Source organism: Zootermopsis nevadensis, unplaced genomic scaffold (genome assembly GCF_977971745.1).
Source record: "Zootermopsis nevadensis isolate Lab colony 2312 unplaced genomic scaffold, Znev_1.0 Znev_ptg000008l, whole genome shotgun sequence".
Taxonomy (NCBI): Eukaryota; Metazoa; Arthropoda; class Insecta; order Blattodea; family Termopsidae; genus Zootermopsis; species Zootermopsis nevadensis.
Genome location: NW_028259140.1, coordinates 52,513 through 75,252, shown reverse-complemented (window position 1 = coordinate 75,252; position 22,740 = coordinate 52,513). Strand labels below are relative to the sequence as shown.

The window sequence follows — 22,740 nt, the reverse complement described above, 5'->3', positions numbered from 1 at the left end:
TTCAGCTTTCAGTATCACATTTAATTTTCATTGTTGCAATTTGCATGCTCTTTCCTAATGTTCTTCAGTAAGACACATCCTAGTTGCTGATTTAACTTCCTTGTGTAGAGCAGATGCTCATGGGAAAAGAGTGTGAAGATGACAACGTTGTGGGATATTGCGCAGTGTAGTGTAATATAAATTGACACCATTATTAGGCGATCTCTCTGGTGATGAAGGCAGTAAGCATATTCCCCTTGTTACTTCATGCTTTTGAGTTAGTCTTGTTTCTTTTCTGTATTAATAACATAGGCAGGAAAACTGTGACATGAGTTAAGAAAGATAAAAACAGTAAGTACAGTTTCTATGGGATATTATGATACAAGGTATAAAATGTGAAAGTAGGGCAAGGAAATATCTCAATTTGGGAACTCTACATTCAGACAGGTAAAATGCCATTTGTTGCTTTCGAACATTTTCGCTAGATCTACTGATACTATTGGTAGCACTGCATTAATCTAAATATATCGATATGGGAAAGAATGACTAGCGAAATTGCGTCGATCACTTTCGTAACCTGTTTTGAAGTACAGTACATATTTATTGTACAGAGGTTTTGCAGTTATGTCAGACAGCAGACTGGCCGTATGTGATGCGAAGGTCTGAAAACACAAGCACACAAACTGTGATGATCTCGTGGTAGTGGATTGTGTCTTGGAGTCTACGACTAGACAGCGGCGGATTTATCGTACGTAGTAAGATTTAGCAATTTGTGCGTTGTATTATAATTTTAACGGTTACATTATTTCTTGACGATGACTTCGCAGTTATACACACGAAAGTAAACAAGGTACGAAGTACTGGTTAATATTGCACTTGTACTACCTTATCCGTGTGTTTGGTCACGTAACTTCGTCTTGTTTCAGGTTCGGACTTCTGTAGGGCCCTATTAAGCATGACAGATCTGCGATTCGATGGCCGAGTGGTTGTAGTTACAGGAGCTGGTGCAGGTGATTATCGTACACGAAAATAATGTTTGTGCCTGATCGCTTTTCTAGTATGCAAGACTTTCTTTCGGAAATATTTAATTCGTGTCGAAATTATTTTAGGTTATCGTTCTTGTCTTCGCGGTTTCAGCTTCATTAATGACTATATTGTACAAAAAAAATATAGTTCTTTCCCTCATTTGTTAAGACAAAAATATGAAATTGAAGGGTGTGGGCTGCTACAACAGTATGTTTCCAGTTTTAATTGTACCAGTTTGTGTGTGTCCATTTCCATGGATAAAAGTTGTCATGATAATATTAAAGTATGATGAGACTCCACATGCCATGTGATGTGTGCACTGCAGAGGTGAGTTAATACCCTTCTCTTTTATCATTTGTCTGTTTCCATTGTCTCATAATCGTATTAATCATGGCATTTGCTTACAACTTCTTGTAATGAACAGTTCTGTGTGTCATTTCACCCACTTATCATTTCTTGTGTGCCAGTTCCTCATAATTCTGACCAGCCATGACTTTATGTTTCAGGCCTGGGTAAAGCATATGCCCTGCTGTTTGCGGAGCGTGGAGCATCAGTTGTGGTGAATGACCTTGGTGGTGGTCGCCATGGCGATGGGAAGAGTAGCAGTGCAGCAGACAGTGTTGTAGAAGAGATCCGGCACAAAGGTGGGTTTAGTGCATTATGATGCTTGTTGGCTGCTACTGCATTTGCATGTAAGTTTCTTGTTTGTCCTCTCACCTCTTCTCTTTCTCCTTCCTTCTTACAAACTGCTTCCTTGTGTCCCCCTCTACCACCTCCGTCTGATTCCCTTTCCTTTCCAACTTCTGTTTTACGGTGAAGTCACAGCACCGCGGGATTGCATTTGTATCGTAGATTGTTTTGTTTCTGGTAGGTGGCAAGGCTGTAGCCAACTATGATTCTGTGGTGAATGGAGAGAAGATTATATAGACGGCTCTGGAAGAGTTTGGACGAGTAGATGTGGTAGTGAACAATGCTGGCATCCTGGGGGACAAGTCATTCTCCAGGATTAGTGACGCAGACTGGAGTATGTTTGAGATTAAATCTTATTCTTGGCCATAATATCAGATTGTGGGGTACTTTCAGTGTATTTGGACTGCTACAGTCAGTCAGGCAGAAAACTAAGAGCGCCAGTGACTGGATATTATGTAGCTGTCCCAGGGGCCATTTTACCTTGAAGTCTGATAGTTCAGTGAAATTGGAATATCATTTTTCTGCAGAGACTAATTCTGAAAGAGTTAAAATTCACAAGCGTCTATTCTCATTGTGGTTCTGACCAGTTTCAAGAGACTGTCCATGGCATTTGCCTAGAGAGGCTGAGGAAAACCTTGACAAATACTGTCTGCTATGCTGAGCTGTTTTGACTGTTATTGATATTGTATAGGAGGCCAAAAGAAAAGGGACTATGGTAGATTTCTTGAGTTCAGTGATGGTTTTGCATGCTTTTTTGTCTAGTTACTAGTGCTGTTGAGGTTTAATGATCATTTGTTACTGTTGCAGGCTTAATTCAGGACGTACACCTAACAGGTGCTTTCAAGGCAACTCGAGCCGCGTGGCCTCACTTCCGTAAACAAAAGTATGGACGTGTCATTGTGACATCCTCCAATTCTGGTCTATATGGGAACTTTGGGCAGGCAAACTACAGGTCGGTGTTAGTGACACTTCAGTATATTTATCTTTCATAGGATTGATCATTTGTATAATGTGTGCGTGATATCTTGGACATTAATCTGTTCTGCTTTGAATATCTTTGGGATTTAAAAGTATTAATTACAATACACCCCTCCCCCCGCCTATGAAATATTGATTTAACATTCTGGTTATTTATAAAAATAAAAGTTTGTCTTTGGTTGCCAGAAATGGTAGAAACTGTTTTCCCCCACAGTTCCTCAAGACAGATGCTGGGATAGTGTGTTATATAACCGAGGGTCACTTCTACATCCTCTCCAGTTCGCTCTTCCTTTCAGGACTGTGTAATTTGTGCGGCTGAAAAGTTGTTCTCAAATAAGAAAGTTGGTGTGAGCGATGGCCGCTTTATGCATTTCTTGGGAGGAGTCCATGTATGTTTTTTTTATGGTTGCAGTGCTGCCAAGATGGGGCTGGTTGGTCTGAACAATACGTTAGCGATAGAGGGCAGGAAGGACAACATCCACTGCAATGTGATTGTGCCAACTGCGGCATCCCGGCTTACTGAAGACATCCTGCCACCTGGTGGGTGCTGCTGATACTAAAGCCTGACAGTGTGTCACTTCTGTTTACAATAAATGAACATCAAAATGATGCAAACAGTGCATTTTGGAAGTATATTCACCCTTTTGTCATATTATCAGTTGTAATAAATAGTTCATGTTTTGGAGATCTGTTATCAGCAGTTTTTAATATTGTCTCATGATTATAAACACTAATGTGATACTGATAAGTCACTTGTTTGTTGCACAGATTTCTTTGCGCAGCTGCGCCCAGAGCTGATTGCGCCAGTCGTCGCGTGGCTGTGTCACGAATCCTGTGAGGAGACTGGCTCCATCATCGAGTCTGCTGCTGGCTGGGCAGGAAAATGTAAGTGTCAGTGGCACCCCTGTTCGGAATATGCTCGATGCCTGTAACGACACCACTGGTTCTGAGTCATGTGATGCCGTCCAAAACAGGACTGCATTTCATTAGGGTCATGAAGGTTGGGTCTGTTGTTGCTCTTTCAGTGAAATGCAGAAATGATTTTTTCACTGCAAATCACAATCGTAGATAAGTCGCAGAATCTGCATGTGGACTTCCGTAGATGTGTCAACAGCGGTAGAATGACCGGATTCATGTTTCAAGGGTCCTGATTTCAGTGAGACAGCTTGGAATAGCCATGAAACGCAGTAATGATAGACAAGCAGAGAACCGTTTACCTCCCGTGCTGAGTGTCGGCAGAACTTTCCATCAGGATGCGTTCTTGTCTGACAACCTTCAGGTTATCTGGTGCGTTCACCGGGCGGCCTGCTGCGTGCACAGATGAATGAGCTGGTGACGCCAGAGGCTGTTTGTGAGAACTGGGGCAAGGTGAAAGATATGTCTGCTGCCGTTAAATTGGAGTCCATCCAGGAGGCATCTGGTACCCTGATGACCGTTCTGGAGCAGTTGAAGTCGAACTCTGGGCTTTCTTCTGATGGCGTGAGTTATGACTCGATGTAGTTTTTTGCATATGCTTTCAGATAGTAATTCTTCAAGTTACCCCTGTGTCTAAGCACGATCCAGTGGAGGTGTATAGAGGGAGTGTAGTATAAGACGTATGAATGAGCAGAATTAATTTTGTTTATTGTGTACAGGATTTTAGCCCGTCGCCATAATTGTAGTACGTGGTTTATGTTACTTCAGTTGTGTGTTTCTTGCGTATGGTGTTGGAAGAAGCTGACTGCTTCATTGTGGCTTACGCCACTGGAGGTCCAGTATTTTGTTAAATGAGGTGTACATTAGTTTTGGCAATGGCTGGTGCTGCCATCCAAGTATTGATGGTGGCTAATCTTTGTGCAGAATTGAACTTCTTTTGTCTTTTTGATGACACTTATTCTGTGAACATGGTTTAAGGTCCTGATTTCCTTTCCAGAAGAGTGTTGTGACAAAGTTCCAATACACTCCTCGTGACCTGATCCTGTATGCACTGGGAGGTGAGTAATGTGCCGTTATGTGCGTGTGTTTGTGACAGTGTGACAGACAAGTAATGTGTTTGTTTTATTGCAGTTGGTAGCACTGTGACCAACCCAAGTGACCTGAGATTCCTGTATGAAGGCCACGCAGACTTCTCTGCGTTGCCGACGTTCCTCGTGTTGCAAGGCGTGTCTGCCGTGATGGAGTGTAGTGTTACTGCTGAGGTGTTCAGTGGCAGGGATTTCAATCCTGCCAGGGTAAGTGAGGTTATGTCTTGATAAGCAGACTCTTTTGAGGATAACCGCAAGGTTCAGCATCGGTCATTTCGAAGCCTGCCTTCGGATGCAACCCTGAGCCACCTCACAATCTTCTTGCTGTGTTTTCATCTCTGTATGTGCATTTCTTGCCTTCGCAGCTGAACATGTCCATATATCTTAACGCAAGGCACATTTTACTGCCTGTGCTTTGTCTATTACGAATATAATAGCCAGTCTCCATCGCACTTGACTTGTTTAGTTCACTGTACATGCAGTGAGGAAGAAATTAAAAGTCTGCTGGTCCTCATGGAATGAAAGCAGATCCAGCTTCTGCAAAAATAATACTGCTGTGGGTTGTTTTTCTGTTCAGTGCAACGGAGGATCATTCAGGTCGTATTCTATGCTAGTGAAGTTGTAATTGAGCAGTGTGGTGTGGACTCGGGGAATGCTTGCTATCATTCAGTCCAAAATGTTTTGTCCTCTCATCTCACATCAAGAAAACTAAAGATACAAAAGTTGTGCTGTATGGGTGTTAAACTTGGTCTCCCACTTTGAGGGAGGAACATAGATTGAGGGTCTTTGAGAACAGAGTGTTTAGGATATTTCGACCTAAGAGGCAGGAAGAAAATTGCATTATGAGCTTCACAGACTGTACCCCTCACTTGATACTGTTAGGGCGATTAAATCGAGGAGGATAAGACGGGCGGGACATGCGGAACGCATTGTGGAGGGGTGGGGTGTTTACAAGATATTGGTTAGAAGGCCTGAAGGGAGGAGATTGTGGGTGAGACATTGGCGTAGGTGGGATGGCGTTAAGATGGACCTTTGGGAGATAGGAATCTATGGAGCAAACTGGATGCAGCTGGCTCAGGTTAGTCTTATGGCAGGCTTTTGTGAACTCAGTGATGAACCTTTGGCTTCTATGAAGAAAGTGTTCTATTTTTTGAGAAGCCAAGTATACAGTCAGTTTTTCAAAGAATATCCTGCACCATAGAGAGAGTGAGGATAGAATTCACACTGATTCAGTTAGCTGCACAGAGTGTAGATGCTTCCCACTGGCATGCCACTCGGTCATGTAAACAAATGACAGTATTCAGTTGTTTTTGCAGATATATCATAAAGTATTTCTTTCTTTCTTTCTTTCCACTAAATGGATTCGAGAAGTTCTGCTAACTTAAAGATAGTTCAGTGGTTTCGACGTAGAGACTGATTGGATTATGAACCTTAGGGTTGCTGATGAGGCACAAAGGAATGAGAAACTATTGAGTACATAATTGGAGTTGACTGAGGAGGATCGTGTTGCTGCTATGTTGCCAGATGTTGCATGGTGAGCAGTACTTGGAGGTTCTGCGTCCCATCAACAGTGAAGGGACTCTTGAGGTGCACTTCAAGGTGGTGGATATGTTGGACAAGGGATCCGGGACTGTTGTGCTGGTGGAAGGTGAGATAAAATTGTGCAGTATGATCATGCCATTTGTAACTTCTGTCAACTTGGTTCGTGCAGTTGTAACGTGTCTCTTTTTCTTTGATCTGTCTAGGCTAGGGGGAATATAAGTGGTTTAAAAGTCTAGTCTTCAAGGTGATACAAATTCAGTTGCTGTCTGTTGTCATTATTGCAGTGGAGACATTTGATGAAAGTGGTGAGAAGGTGGCACAGTCCCTGCTGACAACATTTGCTGTTGGAATGAAGGGTGTTACAGACAAGCGTACTTCACCCTATGATGTGCCAACAGCAGAACCACCAAAGCGGATTCCTGATTTGTCTGTTGAGCAACGCACGTCTCTTGATCAGGTCAGAATAGAGGGAAGCATGTGTTACGTGTGAGGCTCTTTGGTTATTTTTCTTTGGGGGGGGGGGGGGGGGAGGAGTGAATGTAACTTTTCTTATTCTGTGTATGTATTTTTAGTTTCTTCTGTCAGTAGTACTAACGTGTGAAATATGGAGAAGAAGCACAATCTAATTAAGATCTTGACATATTTGTGGTGATAGAGCTTTGTAAAATGTGCATCCTTAAGATTATTTGATGTAGACTGAAAATGCTGACTGCTTTGAATCTGCACTTATTGCTGTGTGTGAAAATTTTGACTAATGAAACACTGCAGCTAAGTCTGTAGAATTTAGTATGCAGAGAGATCATAAACACACCTACAAATTAATTGTCAATGTTTCTTCACTTCAACATTATTTCCTGCAGGCTGCACTCTACCGACTGTCTGGAGACCGCAACCCACTTCACATTGACCCGAATGTGGCTGCATTTGGTGGATTTGATCGGCCCATCCTGCACGGTCTGTGTTCGCTGGGCTTCTCAGCCCGCCATGTCCTACAGCAGTATGCGGATAATGATCCAACCAAATTCAAAGCCATAAAGGTGTGTAATAGAAACATCTCTTTTTGGGGCTTTCCTATTTTCACATTCTCATGATAACATTCCAGCACCCTCTTTCTGTTGTTCTATGGATTGTTTGTGTTCACAGCATTTTTCACTTGCCTCTTCCGTGTCTGATGTACAGTTCAATTGATGTCAGTCATTGTGCTTTCTTATTCTTTCCACATGCTTTCCTATTTTCTCGCATCCCTGTTGGAATACTTCATAACCGTGACTCCCATTCACAGTGGATACGTTAAGGGAGGCCTATGGTAAGTAAAAAAATATTCATGTGAAGCATGGTGCAATGGTGTGGCTTGATAGTAGATTTCTAAGTTGTAATTCCGGAGGACTGTTCATAACATTTTACCATTTCATTTTTTTTTTTTTAATTTATCATCTTGTTGCTTTGTAAGTTCTTTGTACTTTTTTACCATCAGAGAGATTGTTAAATATGATGTTATTTCATGAATCTGTTTCATTTTCAGAGGTTATATAGCATCAGATAGAATGAGAGAATTTGGAAAGGGGCAGTAATATTAATTTTCATGTTACTATGCTGGAAGTTCTTTGGAGGGACTGAGGAGAACTCTGATTAGCCTGAGAAGGATAGTCAGAAACTGGACTGAGATGCAACCTGATATCCCCATTAATATGGTTTAGATCGTTGCACTACACAGGCCATCAGAGTGTGAGGGTATGAAGAAAATGATGACTGTCACTGGTTTACAGGCTCGGTTCAGCAAGCCGGTTATCCCTGGGCAGACACTACAGACTGACATGTGGCAACAGGGGAACCGTATCCACTTTCAGACCAAGGTGAAAGAGACGGGGAGCGTGGTGATATCTGGCGCATATGTCGATCTCACCGAGGCATCCGTCCCGCAGCACAAGGTATGTTTTTGTGGCTGACTGATGGGCCAAGATCATCTTTGATGATGGTTGTTCTGCTGGTGAGAAATTTCGTTGCTGCTGGCCTTTCACCACGTTCACATAATTCTGCCCTTATGCTCTGTCATGAGCTGGTTGAGTCTATCTATTTCTTCACATCATATTTCTCTAAGGTGCATTTTAGTAATGTCTGTGTGTGTGTAGATCTCCCAAGTGTTTTCCTTTCAGCTTTTCCAAAGAAATTTTTGTGTTAAATTTCATGTCTACGCAGTGGAAATAAAAAGTCACACATATTGCAGGTTCCTCACAGAAAAATGCAATTTGATTATGCAGTACACTGCTACTAAACAAGACGAAGCATTTGAGCTGTGTTGTTTGCATGTAAAGCTTACTTAATATAAATGTACATTTTGATGTAAATTCTGTAATTGTGTGTTGGAGAATGTTTAATTTAGTGTGGGTTTAATGAGCCAAATATAAGATTTAATTCTGGATTTTTAGTAAAATGATAAGAAAGCTCTGATGGGCAGGGCATACAGCATGCATGAGCAACACATGAAATGAGTACAGAATTTTGTGTGGAAAACCTGAGGGAAGAGATGGCTTCAGAGACCAACTCATAGATGGGAGTGTAATATTAAAATGGATCTTTAAAATACTGGGTGTTAGGTTGTGGATTGTGTTCAAGTGGTTCAAGATAAGTCCATGAGGCAGGCCTGAGCTGTGTGGTGTTTGTTCCTACAGATTGCAAGTTGTGTTTATAATCGATATAAAGTGTAACTGATATTCTGTTATCTTGTGATAACCTGCATTGTTCAGCCTAGCAATTTCTTACTCTCAGTGACAAGGTTATGTTTCCTTTTTGTTAAGATCCCAAACATTACAGCATTGCTAGTATCACATCTTCAGTAAGATCCATTTTAACCCTTTAAAGCTGAGTTGTAACTGTTTGTACCACCTGCTGTAACAGTCATTATCTCTGCATTTTGCCCACAGAATATATAATGTGGGTTTTATATTGATCTCAGAATAAACAGTAATTTATTTCTCTAAGCAGCATTAACTAGTTTAGTGTTGTCGTGGAGACGTGTTGTGTTTTCTTTGAGGTAACAATGGATTGATAGAATATTATGCACCTTCACTGTGGCTGAAGGGGTTAATTATTTTCTTTAATTTCCTAGTTGGTCTTCAGAGGTTACTCAAAAGCTCTATGGAATTTCTTTGTTTTCTCTTTCCTAGTTACATTTCCAGCTTATGGTAAATATCTGCAAATCAATTTCTCAGGATATTTGCATCTTCAGTGGGCAAAGTGAGGAAGAAACTTCACGATTTTATTATTATTATTATTTATTATTGACTGCAAATGGGTTTATACCCGGTGGCAGTGTCCTACAATAACATACAAAACAATGAGACAGAACAGAACAATGAGATACATCAACACAATGAGACAGAACAAAACAATAAACAAAAGGACACAACAAAAACAATATGACACCCAAACAATGGGATACATCAACACAATGAGACACAACAAAACAATAAACAAAGGACACAACAAAAACAATAAGACACAATAAACAATGAGATACATCAACACAGAGACAGAACAAAACAATAAACAAAAGGACACAACAAAAACAATATGACACACAAACAATGGGATACATCAACACAATGAGACACAACAAAACAATAAACAAAGGACACAACAAAAACCATAAGACACAACATACAATGAGATACATCAACACAGAGACAGAACAAAACAATAAAAAAGGACACAACAAAAACAACACATCCCACTCAAAATCAACCAACTCATAAATTACAAAACCATCCAACCTCAAGTACTTACCTTAAAAAAAAGAACTTAATACCACCTAGACATAAGACAATAACTGTAATGTATTACAAACGTCATGAACTGATGCACTCACACAACAATACAATGAGACACAACAATACAACATACCACACTCAAAATAAAACATCTGACACAATAAAAAAACACACATCCACTAATTAATCACAATACTTAAGAGTGGAATATAAAGTCCGCTCTCAGTACATGAAAATTTTATCCCAAAGAACTACAGCCCTTCATCACTTGGAGACTAAGACACTTCACTTCACTTATCACCATTTATTCCCAACTTAATAACCCTTAGCTTGTAACTACTTTTCTGACCCTCTTTCTAAAGGTGCCTAATTTACAGGGGAAAGACTCTAGCACGCCTGGAGGTAATTGGTTCCAGCTTCTTATGGTCCTATTTACAAAGGAATATTTGCCTACATCCGTTCTTTGTTTCCTAGTCCTAATTTTCCGAGTATGATCGTCCCTGCCCAGGTAGCATGGCTTTAATAATCTATCCTCTATCATTTTCCAAGCCCGGCCCCCCGTGTATGCTTTGAAAAGGGCGCACATTCGGGCTATCAATCTACGCTGTGCCAATGTTTCCCAACCAGATTCGTTCGTGAAATTAGCAAATTTAGCCGCTCTCTTCTGCACCCGATTTAGTGCTCTTACCTGTCCTTCCCTGTAAGGGTCCCAACACACAGCTCCATATTCAAGTATCGGTCTCACTAGCGACGTATAAGCTAAACGTTTCGTATTGTTATTTCCCTTTTTTAGTATACGCATTACGAAATGGAGAGCCTTCCATGCTTTAATTAGTGTATAATTCACATGATCTGCCCAGCTCAGATCACTGCGAATAAGTATTCCTAAGTACTTAAAGCTATTTGCCTCTGGAATTAATTGATCCCCAAAAAAGTAACTCAGCTTATCCTTCACCCTAGCTCTATTGAAGCTGACTGCTTTACTTTTACCTGGATTTATCTTCATTTCATTTTCTACCGCCCATTCCCATAATCTATTCATATCTGTCTGTAACTTATCAATGTCACTACTATCCATTATTTTCCTGTATACTATACAATCATCAGCGAAAAGCCGTATATTTGAATCAATGTTTTTCCAAATATCATCGCCCTGATGACGGAGGCAGTATGACCTCTGAAACGTTGGTTAACATCGACCAGACTACACAGCGCAATAACCCAGAAGACAGAAATCTTCATATTCACCGCTGTGAGAACCTCAAGTCTTACATCATTAAAGAAACTTCACGATTTGTACAGTTCACTTAGTGCTTTGTGAATAGTGAACTGTGGGAGACAAAGAGAAGTTGTCACATGAATACATTGTTTCACTACACTTGTTTATGTAAAATGTCATTAGGTCAGAAATTGGCTTAGACTTGGAAAAAAATTTTGGCATGATGCTGGGGGTGGAGCCGAGTCATGATATGGCCATTTGTGTGTGTTTTGTGTAACAGAATAATGAACCTTTGTTTTGTAAAAGCAGTAAGTTTTTTGACTAGCTGAGTCACTGTCAAGGAGGCAGGAAAGACTTTGCACTTTAGCCTACATGTACAGTACAGTAGCTGTGTTCAAGGTCATGGAAGAAACACAAGTGAGTAGCTCTGATGTATGCTGGTTGCATCAGTCAGTCACTATGCCTGCTGTGATGAGGTCCACCAAGGTGAGGGAAGTGAAAACTGGAATTTGTAGTTCAGAGGCATATCTCATGTCCTGACATAGAATGAAAATATGAACATGGTTTTGCATTTGTTTTTAAGCTAAAAATATAGTATTCATAAATATTTAACACGTTCAGGAAGTACTCATTATTGATTACAGAGTGTGTAACCATCGAAACTACTCTCAGTAATGCTAAAGATCAAATTACATCATATCCATATTTTTCCACTTTTGTATGGTTGTAAAATATGGTTTCTTTCTTTGTGTGAAGAACCTAAATTGTGTTTGAAAACAACCAAATATTATTTGGGATCTTGAAGGATCAAATAAGTGGATTCTTAGGATAGTGAACTAAAGGACTAAATGTGTTGTTCATAAGATGAAAACACATAATGTATGCATAGTTTGGTGGGAATCCTGTTAAAAAAATTGGACATAAGTAAGACTGAGAATTTAAGGGGAGGATAATATTAAGCTGGATCTTAGACAAATACAGATGTGTTTGAACTGTGCCAAAGTGGCTTGGTCCTGCAGCTAGTGATACTGTTTGGTATTGGCAATGTTCGACCTTCGTTTTCTATCACCAGAGAGTTAACAGGTTCCTAGAGACATGCAGAAATGGTGTATGATGTTGGTGGCTTTGTAAACTGTAATGTGAGGTTGCATTGTTGGTGCAGGCATCCACATCGGCGCTGGATTCGGATGGTGTGTTTGACTTGCTGAAAAAGCGGGTTGCGGCAAACCCAGAGCGTGCCAAGAAGATCGGTGGTGTGTTCCAGTACATCATCACCAAAGATGGCAATACTGTTGCCACCTGGAGTATGTATCACACAGTTGTCATGGATTTACAGCACTGTTAGAGAGTAAATTTTATACAGACTAACTTAAAACTTTCATCTGTTAAACGTTTTGTCTGTGCGGTTAATTCTCCTACTTCATATCTGGCAGATCTTGGGTTTGTATCTCATTTGAGAGACAGGGTTTTCTTATCATAGTCACGGAAGGCAATGATGAGACCCTCGCCGGGTTCGCTTGTCACGGCCACTTGCAGCTGAAACGGAAAGACTTGTTATGCATTTCTGTTGCGTCCTACAGGAGCAGTGTGTGACGATGTTAACAGAAACCCAAAAAACAAAACAAGAGATAAACTTAGGAATTTTACATGATTACAGGCTTTGTGGCATATGTATTTGTCAAGAAGTTCTGGAAAAATGAAATGTATGCAGAAATTTGATGGTGAAACCTGAGGAACACCACTTGGAAGACTTGTAAGAAGTTTGGAGATTAATATTCAATTTTAGCTTTGATGTTAGCTATATTCAGTCCTCAGTTCATTTTAATTATGAGCTTTGAATATCAGAGAAGCAGACAGAAACAAGTATGGTGTCCATAGATGGATTTTCCAAGTAATATTTAAATGTTTCAAAATGAAAATCATTTTATCAATCTGAAGAATTTGTGTTTTATGCTCATTATTTTACAATGGCTTCCTGTACATTCTAAATATATAATTTAGGACCAGCACAATGGAAATTACAAACATTTCTATAAATTTTGACCACGGTCCATGCAAGTGATAACTCACTTCAGAGGCATCCTCTGTTGGTCTGTAGTTGACTTCTGCAGCTGTGAAGTTGAAGTATCCATATTTCCTTGGTCTGACAACTACTACATGAGATACATTTGTCCCTGCAGGGATCCTGTCAATCTTGATGTTGAGCTGACCACCCACCAAAGTGAAGGCCTCTTTGTGAAAGCTACTGTCACTCAGCTTAACACCAAGAGCAGTACTTGTGCCAACATTATATAGTGTGTACTGCAAAGAATGTTGTGTGTTATAATCAAACAAGTTTATGAGGTATGTTGGTATTATATGGGTACTAAATACAATATTATCATGAGATGCTCCATATTCTTTGGCTTGTAACATAAACGGCCTATGATATGTAAAAATTTCTATTCTGCAAAAACAACCGGACGATAATTTTTCTGAAACAATATGACATCTAAATATCCCAGCTACTATGTCCATGTCTTCAACCAGATATCTATTCAGTATCTGTTTCGAAATTAGCAATCTGGCACCCGTTTCTTCTTCCTCATTACCATCTACATAAGCAGCTAGGGCTGCGAGAACAAAAATACTTAGAAATTTCATTCTTTCAAGACTTTTAACGAAATATTAATTTATACACTCCCCAACGTGTTGTACGCACGAGTACTTGGAATCTTTCCCAACGGAATGGCACTTCTTTATCAAAACTTCCAACTCGTTGCCAACTCACAAGCAACAAAGCATGTAATTCGACTCCTACTGGCAATGACCGCACTTAAAAATTAGTTCCGGTTCCCTTCATTGTCACCAATTTAAAAGTTAATGACGATAAAATATACCGTTCCAGCCGTTGCCAATGTTAAAATGAAACTGTTTTGGCTTCACTGTTAAACACGGAAGTTTAGAAGTTCCATAGTTTGTAACATGCTTTGTAACTCAGAACTGTAGTTTGTTAATCGGCTGTACTTCGTATGCGATTATTTGGAATAATTATTAGGCACATATGGATGTGCTTTGTTATCGGTAATATAACGTAACTGTGTTGAGAATCATGTCGATGTCTCTGTCATCAGACCCGGAATTGGAAATGAAAGTTAAAAAAGGTTTGAAAACGTGTCAAACATGGATTGAGTTGTTTATGTTGAACTTATATACGTAACATTGCAAAGCACTGCCCCCGATGGTGGAGAAGAGGGTAGAAGTTACCAGACTGCATCATGAGTTGCAGGGACGTTGCTACGATGTGGAGTATGCCATTGGGTAAGGTTTAAAGGAAATTCTGTTCGTTCACTAGTATTCAAGAGGAACCTTGTTCCCAAGTGAATACTTTTCCACAGGCTTGTAGCAGCATCTTGCTCATTTCTAGTTGACATTTTGAATTATGTGAAGTGTAATTTCTTTATGTTACAAGGAAAGCTTATTATTTAATCAATTAACTTAGTGATTTTAGACCTTCATTCATTTGACATTTCTGCCTGGCAAAGGAATAAGATCCTGAGTCCTGACACAAAGTCGCCAAATATGGTGTGTGTGCGTGTGTCTATCTATCTGTATATATATATGATTTGGAAGAAAAGTGAGAATCACAAGACCTTCCCAGAACTTTGTGTAGTTTTTTCAGCAGTTGTATTGTTCTCCAGGGCAGTGAAGTCTATGGAGGGGGCAGAGGATAACCTTGGTAACATACAGGAACTGCTGAAGAATGCGGTGTTCTTGCGACAGCAGATTAAGTACGAAGAAGCTCGCAGGTGAGTGTTATTGTGAATGTTGTGGACGTGATTTCTGTGGTCTGTCTGTGCCTTCTCTCAGGGTTCTTCCCATTTTATTCATATGTGAACTGAATGTAAGATGAGAAAATGTGTTTCAGTTGGAAAAGAATGTACTATAGCAAGTACAGAATGCTAAATTTGTGGGTTACCTGTGTTTTAGAATACATGAAGGAAATAGGGTTTGGGGAATTTGGGACACAAACTTGTTTTATAGCAACAGGAAGGAAGTCTGTCACTAGTGTAAATCCCCCATAAATAAATATCTCCTATGCGTAAGGAAAAAATGATCTGAATTGTTGTGTAGTACATGGACAAAACTATTCTGTGCAAATCCTCGTTTGGGAAGGAGTGATTCTACCAGTAAATTATAGCAGTGTGGTGTTAGCACTCCTGTTTCTCAAATGAATTACGTCCTATGCACAAGTCTCAGCAGGGGATTTGCTGTCCTGACTGAAGAGGGTTTTTTTTGTCAGTTTCCTCAGATCTTCCAGTTGAATCTGATCATAGTGTATCAGAATATGCCAGTTGATCCAGTGGTTTTTGAATGACTTATAAAGCAGTCTTATTAATTAAGTAAGCTGCATGTGTATGTCCATCTAGCCTGATTCAGTTACACAGCAGTTGACTGGTTTTTGTGAAATTTGGTGTGAATATCTACCATTTCAGTTCTCTTGATCTTCTGTTCATTTTAACTTTGTCATCTGCCATTACTGAATTGGGTTTTGAGGTTCTTATGATAGTGAATATGGAGGTGGATGTCTTGCAGGTTGTTGCACCATTTAATGTAAAAATCAGTCTGTGCAACGTCGCAGGCAACCATCTTTGTAATGAGTTGTTTTGTAGGACACTAAATTAATTTTATTGCTCTGTGGATCACTGTTTCATTCACAGTAGTGTAGAATACCGGTCAGACAGTGTGTTAGTGATTTTTCACCTTGCTGTGATTCTTCATGTGTGTTAGAATTGTGTTTTAGTCCTGTGTGCTGATCCAAGAACATTTGGATTGGCATGCGCATATGCGCAACGCATGTGATTTATGTTGCATGTCTTGTCTGTGTAGGCTCCCCCACTAATGCTGTGACATGCCAGGTAATTGCTGCTTCCTGTTGTTTATTATGTTGGTAGTATATTATGGTAAGCAGTCACTACATGATCATGATGAAATTGGGGATATCACATGGCCTTAGAATTGTTACTGTGTAGGAGAAAGAGTGCATGGTCACATGGACATAATGTTTCATTGATACAGAGGACACTACAGAACAAGGGAACTGTGGTCCTATAAGTGGGAAATATTAACCTGTCAGTGTGGGCTGTGTCGAATGGACGTCTTTGCACGGTGTGATAGGTGCCATGTATGTTTCCAACATCAGAGTGAAAGAAATGACTATATTTATTCAATTGTGAGGTGATACTGAACTGTGCAATATCGTTATACTAAGAGACAGTATATTTAAGACATTTATTTCCTCTATTAGGTTGAAGGCCAGTTCATGCTTCATTGTTCAAAGTTCCTGCTTTTGGAAAAGTTCTTAATTACAGATAATAATGGCTACTTATTTCACCTGCTGTTTTGTGTGGGTGTTAAACTTGGTGTCTTGCACTGATGTCTGTGATGAGCAGAATACATGTAACTAAGAGAAACATACAGGCAGCGAGAGAAAATTACATAATGAGGAGCTTCATGAATTGTGCTGTTTTTTTGGGAAAGTGTTCAAATCAAGAAACCAGTGGGTGGTTGGTGTTGCCCAAGGAATGTAGTGGCACTTTAGTATTAGCAGTGGATAGTTATATAATCAATATTGTTTGTGCATGTTTTTTTTCCTTCAAATTAGCCATTTAATTACTATGTATTTGCATCGCTGTTTGTTTAATTTTGTTCAGATTACAATTTCATGTCTTGGATCCTCCATTCACAATAATCCTAATCCCATTTAGTATTAAGTAATTTGTACGGTTGAAATATAATTATTAAATAGCCTACGAATCAATTAGTCAGTTCATTCACCCTTTTAGCCACTTGATCTCTTAATCACAGTCAGGCGGCTAAGCAACCAGTGGATCAATCAACTGCTCATTCTGTTCAAAGATATTTGTTCGTACAGGAACAAGAAGGAGTCATACTAAATTAAGGGTTTGGTGCAGTCTTTACTGTATGATCTACTATTAGCTTCTCAAGGACTCTGCTTCATGAAAATTTTATTTACAATCACAAAATCATGTTTAGATCTTCAAGGACACTGGTTGACCACAGTTTGTTGGGAACAATACTGGTGATTCATGGTTAGGATCATTTTTGTTATATTTTGAGGATAAAATTCATATTTTGGGTATGAAATTTTTACTTGAAACTACATTTCTCGGGCATTTACAGTGAATCCTTCATTTAGTTCAGATGCCAAAAGTGGTGTTCTGAAAGTGCAAAGTTAAGAGCTTTCATTAAAGATTTCGGTGAGGAATATTTTAGTTCTGATGGAACAATTCTGTTCTGTAAACTTTGTGAAGTTAATGTTACAGCTGGTAAGGGATTTAATGTGCAACAACATTGTGATACGGCAAAACATAAAAATAAATTGAGCAAGCAGTAGGCAGGTCAGGTTTCTGTTGCGATATGAAGTGAGCCTGCCAAGTGTACTGAACATACTCCACTGATTTCCTGGCAAGCAGTAGGCTGGTCAGGTGACAGACAGCTTTTCCCCGAGTAAAATCCCAAGGATAAATTAAGCTTCTTCTCTCAGCTATTCCCAGAAAGACAAAATGCATTCACTTTTAACTAACACAAATGCAAAAATAAACAGCATTCTGATGACGCAGTTGATTGAACATGTACTTTTGTTCTTGGGGAGGGGGGCACACCACACACACTTCTGAGTATATAAATGTCACTTATCAATGCCGTAAACGCCTCATGGCGTTTATTTATTTGATTCCTCGGGAATCATCGACACATAACCTCAACCGTTAAACGAGAACACCCTATCATTCCGTAACCTGATGACAGCCCACCTAGATCGCTGTTCGCACACATAATCTTACAGCACCTCCAACACTCCGAAGACTAGATTCACGCAACAAATTTTACCAACTCTATCTCTGCGCGAACTTGACTACAGCGAATTCTAGTAGTGAACCCAGTAAACTACGTATTGGCGGGAAAGAGCAGGGCATCGATATATCAGGAAGATCCAGAATCGTAATCTTGTAGGAGCCTGGTAGCCGAATGGATAGCGTGCTGGCGTGCGGAGTACGAGTACGACATCGGCAGTTCGAGACCCAGCGGATTCTTACAGTAGTATTAATTCTTAATTCTTACAGTAGTATTAAGTTCTAAATATAAAACGAGGGCAGGACTCAGGACTCAAACGATTTCTGATTTCTGATTTCTGCCCTCTAAAAATAATTGTGGGTTACCGGGAGGGTGGGGCGCCTAATATGATAGAATGAGGGGGGTTATGCACAAATATATAAAAGGGGGCTCAGTTGGGGGTATACCAAACATACAGACATCAAAGCATATGAGTCGAAAAAGAAACAATCCAGCGAAATAAAATAAATCAAACCATCAAACCTGCATGCTTGTCATGTAAGCTGTTGAGTGTGTTCGCAGACTGACTTGATATCTGAACAGGAAACCTGATGGGACAATGAATGAAGTGTGTAATTACCTGACGTATAGGATGTACTTTAAATGTTGTGATTGTAAGTGTGAGATGATATGTTGACAGAAGTAAATGCAGTTTGGGATTGACATTATTGCTGTTTCCAGTTGGTATAGGTATCGTTTGTAGGCGTGGGTGGAGACTATTTGTGAAGTGATTTTGGTTTTTGTTATGTAGTGCTGTGACCTGCCGGGGTATTTTCTGTGCTTGTGGTGTGTTAAGCAAGGATAAAGGTTTTAAAACTTGTAAACTTGTAAGTTTGGCGTGTGGTGTTTGTTATGAATTTGGATTTGCTTGCAAAAATCTCATGCCCAGTAGATGACAGATTTGTTTGTTGATTTATTTGGCTGGATTTTTTCTTTCGACTCAAGTGCTTTGAACACATTTTGGTTAAAGATTGTTGATTGATATGATGTCTGTTTGGACCACCTTTGGCTGCTCCCTCATAAATATATTTTTGCATAACCCCCTCATTCTCTCATCTTCGGCTCCCCACCCACCCGTCCGTTAACCCTCAATTATTTTTTTAGAGGGCAGAAATCAGAAATCGGTTCAGTCCTGCCCTCGTTTTATATTTAGAACTTAATACTACTGTAAGAATCCGCGGGGTCTCGAACTGCCATTCGGCTGCCCTTCTGTTTCCCGCTCAATACGTAGTTTACTGGGGTTCGCTACTAGAATTCGCTGTGGTCAAGTTCGCGCAGAGAGAGAGAGAGAGAGAGAGAGAGAGAGTGTGAGATAGAGAGAGTGAGAGAGAGAGAGAGAGAGTGAGTGAGAGAGTGAGAGAGAGTGAGTGTGTGTTGGTAAGCGTGAATCTAGTCTTCGGAGTCTTGGAGGTGCTGTAAGTTTATGTGTGCGAACAGCGATCTAGGTGGGCTGTCATCAGGTTACGGAATGATGGGGGTGTTCTCGTTTAACGGTTGAGGTTATGTGTCGATGATTCCCGAGGAATCAAATAAATAAACGCCATGAGGCGTTTACGGCATTGATAAGTGACATTTATATACTCAGAAGTGTGTGTGGTGTGCCCCCCTCCCCAAGAACAAAAGTACATGTTCAATCAACTGCGTCATCAGAATGCTGTTTATTTTTGCATTTGTGTTAGTTAAAAGTGAATGCATTTTGTCTTTCTGGGAATAGCTGAGAGAAGAAGCTTAATTGATCCTTGGGATTTTACTCGGGGAAAAGCTGTCTGTCACCTGACCAGTCTACTGCTTGCCAGGAAATCAGTGGAGTATGTTCAGTACACTTGGCAGGCTCACTTCTTATCGCAACAGGAATTTGGCACGTGGAAGATTGTTTTTTGTCCAACAGTTCTCAGACTTCTCCTGCGTAAGACGTAGTTTACTACTACTCTGCTATGACAAGGAGGTCGGATGAGTTCGCTGTTTTTCAGACGTTGCCGTCCCTGCCTATGATAAAATGGCGTGGGCGTTCTGCCCCTCTGTATTTCTTTGGTTGCTAGGATGCATTCTGAGTCCAGTGCAGATTTACTCTCATATATATTGCCAGGGCGTGGAAGTTAATTTGAATTGATGTGTGTCATCTTTCCCTTGTGTGAAGGACGTAATGTGTGAAATATTTTGGTTGCATGGAGGGTTGGTTTAGTTGGCCAGTTGATTATTGATGAGGTGTAGAGTGCATTCGTAGTAGCAGTTACGACTGGTGTCACAATGCGGATATTTATTTTGGTATTTGGTATTGTTTCAGGTAGGAGTGCCTGCAAGCATGTGGGATACTATAGCCGTTGCCCACTTTTGATTCCTAGTGACCAAGTATGGGGTGTTCGTAGCATGCCTCACAATGCCACAAGGAAGACCTCAGGCCCTCGTGCGATTACCTTGCTTTCCGAGGAGGTGTACGGTTATAGATTTAGTGGGAGTGCCTAGTCTGTCTCAAAGAGTAGTTTGAGATCAGGGGATGTACTGAGTAGCAACTTTCATGTGAACTGTAGCTGTAGTGTGTGTTTACTGGTATCAACGAAGACATGGAGGACTAATTTGTCTGAATATCAGCGTTTCAGAAGATCAGTTGTGTGCGTGATGGGGAAGCAGCTTTTTTGGAGTTGGAGATGTGAAGAACCAGACAGAACGAAGCACCTGTAGTGTTTGTGACTTGGATAAGGAATTGCATTGTTCAGGTATGTTAGAGAGTAGAGTTTATTTACATTCCATAGATCCTTCTTAGGACTAAACCAAAGGATGGAGAACAAATCATTTCATACAATACATATAAACTTCAGTACTTTTGACACAATTACAAGGATGTGTTTCACACGTGAATGTACATAACCTTCAGATTCTGCAATTCAAGTATGAAAAATAATTTAAATGCAGGCTTGAACACCTTTAAATCATTTAGAGTTTTAATTGTTGGTGGAAGATCATTAAATGACTTGATACGCGTATAATACGTTCCTTTTTGACGTTTATTACGGTTAGCATAGACTATAGAAAAATTATATACTTGTAATTAATTTTTATTTTATTGTTGAGATTTGTCAAACTCCACTTACAAAATAAAAGTCTAGTCAATGATATGTTGGTGTCCATGAAACCCAAAGGTTCTGGAAATAAATATGACATGCGCCCTGATGTGGAGAAAAGGTGTTTAGAGTATTACAGTAAGTGCAGTACTTGAAAGTTACTGTAACTAAAACATTTGACTTCCCTTACCAGTGAATGTGGCCTGCGTTGTCACTCGTTATAACTTGAAACTGTTGCTTGTGTTTTCCAGGTCGTGGAGACAGCATGTATTGCTCTGAAGTCAAGCACGACGGATCCGTTACCGTCGTCAGTGCTGGGAAATAATTTGCTGTTTCTTGGTGGCATCCCTGAATTTTAATGAAGATGAGAATACAGTGCAGCAGCTTTTCTCCTGTCCAAGGTATATAAGAGCAGTTGGAGGCAGAAGAATATTGTAAAACTAACCTCATTCTTGATATTAAAAAAGTGTACAAAATAAAAGATGTTTTTCCAGCCTGATGGTACTAACATGACATAACAGATTGTTAATCACTGGCTTTTCAACGCAGAATTGTAAGCGAGTCCCATGGCAGTCTATGAGGCACTGGTATAGATCTTTCTCTGAGCACCCAGAACTCATTATTTACTGGTACAGTGAGCCTGTTAGAGGCTGTATCACAATTAGTTTGTGTTTAGTATCCTGCCAGTACCAGGAGGCATCTGCACGTAATGTATTTCTTTCTCATATCATAAACCTAGATTTCCCATTTTCTCTGTCCCTTTTACATCAGTTGCTGATTTAGGAAGCAGCTACTGCATTGGCCACTGTTGTGACCAACATTTTGTACACTGAACATTAGGATGTGAGTGTAATTATCTGTACTCATTGTGATTCGCCGTTGCAGTTCTGATGATCCACATGTGGAGATCTCCGCAGTCCATGGGATTGCGTGCAGATTGCAGGACAAGCAAGCCAGAGCCACTCACCAGATGGCAGTCACAGGCAAGTTCATCCATTTGAGTAAATTGTTTAATAAACTTATTTTCTGAATTGCAATGCCATTATTGAAAGAAGAAGACCTTTTTTCCTGAAAAGTAGTAAATGGTTTTAATGAAATAAAAAACTTGTCTATTTCTTCTATTGAGACTACAAAGAAACACTGAAGAACGTGATTTTTCTTTGCCAGTTTAAGGAACCACATTTTGAGGCTGACCTCCACATTGTTCTATAATTGAGAATGCATGGAGTGTACCTCCATGCTCCCACTGCCTCATGGCATTGCGCTTAGTCACAAGGATAACTGCAGCTGATATAGCGAACCATTAAATGTTTAAAAATCATAATCTGTGTTGGTTTTCTGTAAGTCCAAGTGGTGTTAGAACCCAAAGACCACTGTGAGAACCTGAAATCTCTCTTAAAACCACATTTAGTATGTGAACTTGTTGAAAGCGTCTGCTTCATATCTGGAAAAGCCAGTAAGGCCTGTTGTGTATGTTGGTAGGAGTGTTTGTTGCTGCAGCCATGAAAGAGTTACGACGGTGTGTTCCTTGTTTGTCACTACACAATGGTGGCGATATCTCAGGTAGCTGGTGAGTTCAGTTT

The 22,740-nt window shown here is 40.0% G+C and overlaps 2 protein-coding genes and 1 long non-coding RNA gene across 4 annotated transcripts in view; 2 read left to right on the top strand and 1 right to left on the bottom strand.

The window, feature by feature from the left end:
* Nucleotides 1-22,740, top strand: part of LOC147874425 (uncharacterized) — a 99,375-nt gene that overhangs the window by 25,851 nt on the left and 50,784 nt on the right. The window contains exon 2 of the long non-coding RNA XR_015534061.1: nt 22,640-22,727. This is a non-coding gene — a long non-coding RNA (uncharacterized LOC147874425). The remainder of the gene's footprint in view (nt 1-22,639; nt 22,728-22,740) is intronic.
* On the top strand, nt 912-17,004 carry LOC147874427 (peroxisomal multifunctional enzyme type 2-like). The gene is made up of 16 exons (XM_087344748.1): nt 912-989; nt 1,512-1,649; nt 2,503-2,647; nt 3,086-3,213; nt 3,442-3,558; nt 3,953-4,152; nt 4,586-4,646; nt 4,720-4,883; nt 6,201-6,324; nt 6,503-6,675; nt 7,079-7,255; nt 7,985-8,146; nt 12,367-12,508; nt 12,862-12,957; nt 13,385-13,547; nt 14,885-17,004. Exons 1-14 carry the CDS (start codon nt 935-937, stop codon nt 12,921-12,923), a joined length of 1,848 nt encoding a protein of 615 aa, XP_087200874.1. The 5' UTR covers nt 912-934; the 3' UTR covers nt 12,924-12,957; nt 13,385-13,547; nt 14,885-17,004.
* Nucleotides 11,766-17,854, bottom strand: LOC147874426 (translocon-associated protein subunit beta-like). 2 transcript variants are annotated; one of them, XM_087344750.1, is made up of 3 exons: nt 17,792-17,854; nt 13,275-13,505; nt 11,766-12,740 (listed from the first exon to the last, which is right to left on the bottom strand). In XM_087344750.1, exons 1-3 carry the CDS (start codon nt 17,837-17,839, stop codon nt 12,654-12,656), a joined length of 366 nt encoding a protein of 121 aa, XP_087200876.1. In that variant the 5' UTR covers nt 17,840-17,854; the 3' UTR covers nt 11,766-12,653. The 2 variants fall into 2 exon arrangements, with proteins under 2 accessions (XP_087200876.1, XP_087200875.1); XM_087344749.1 differs by lacking the exon at nt 17,792-17,854 and having other exon boundaries at nt 13,275-13,909.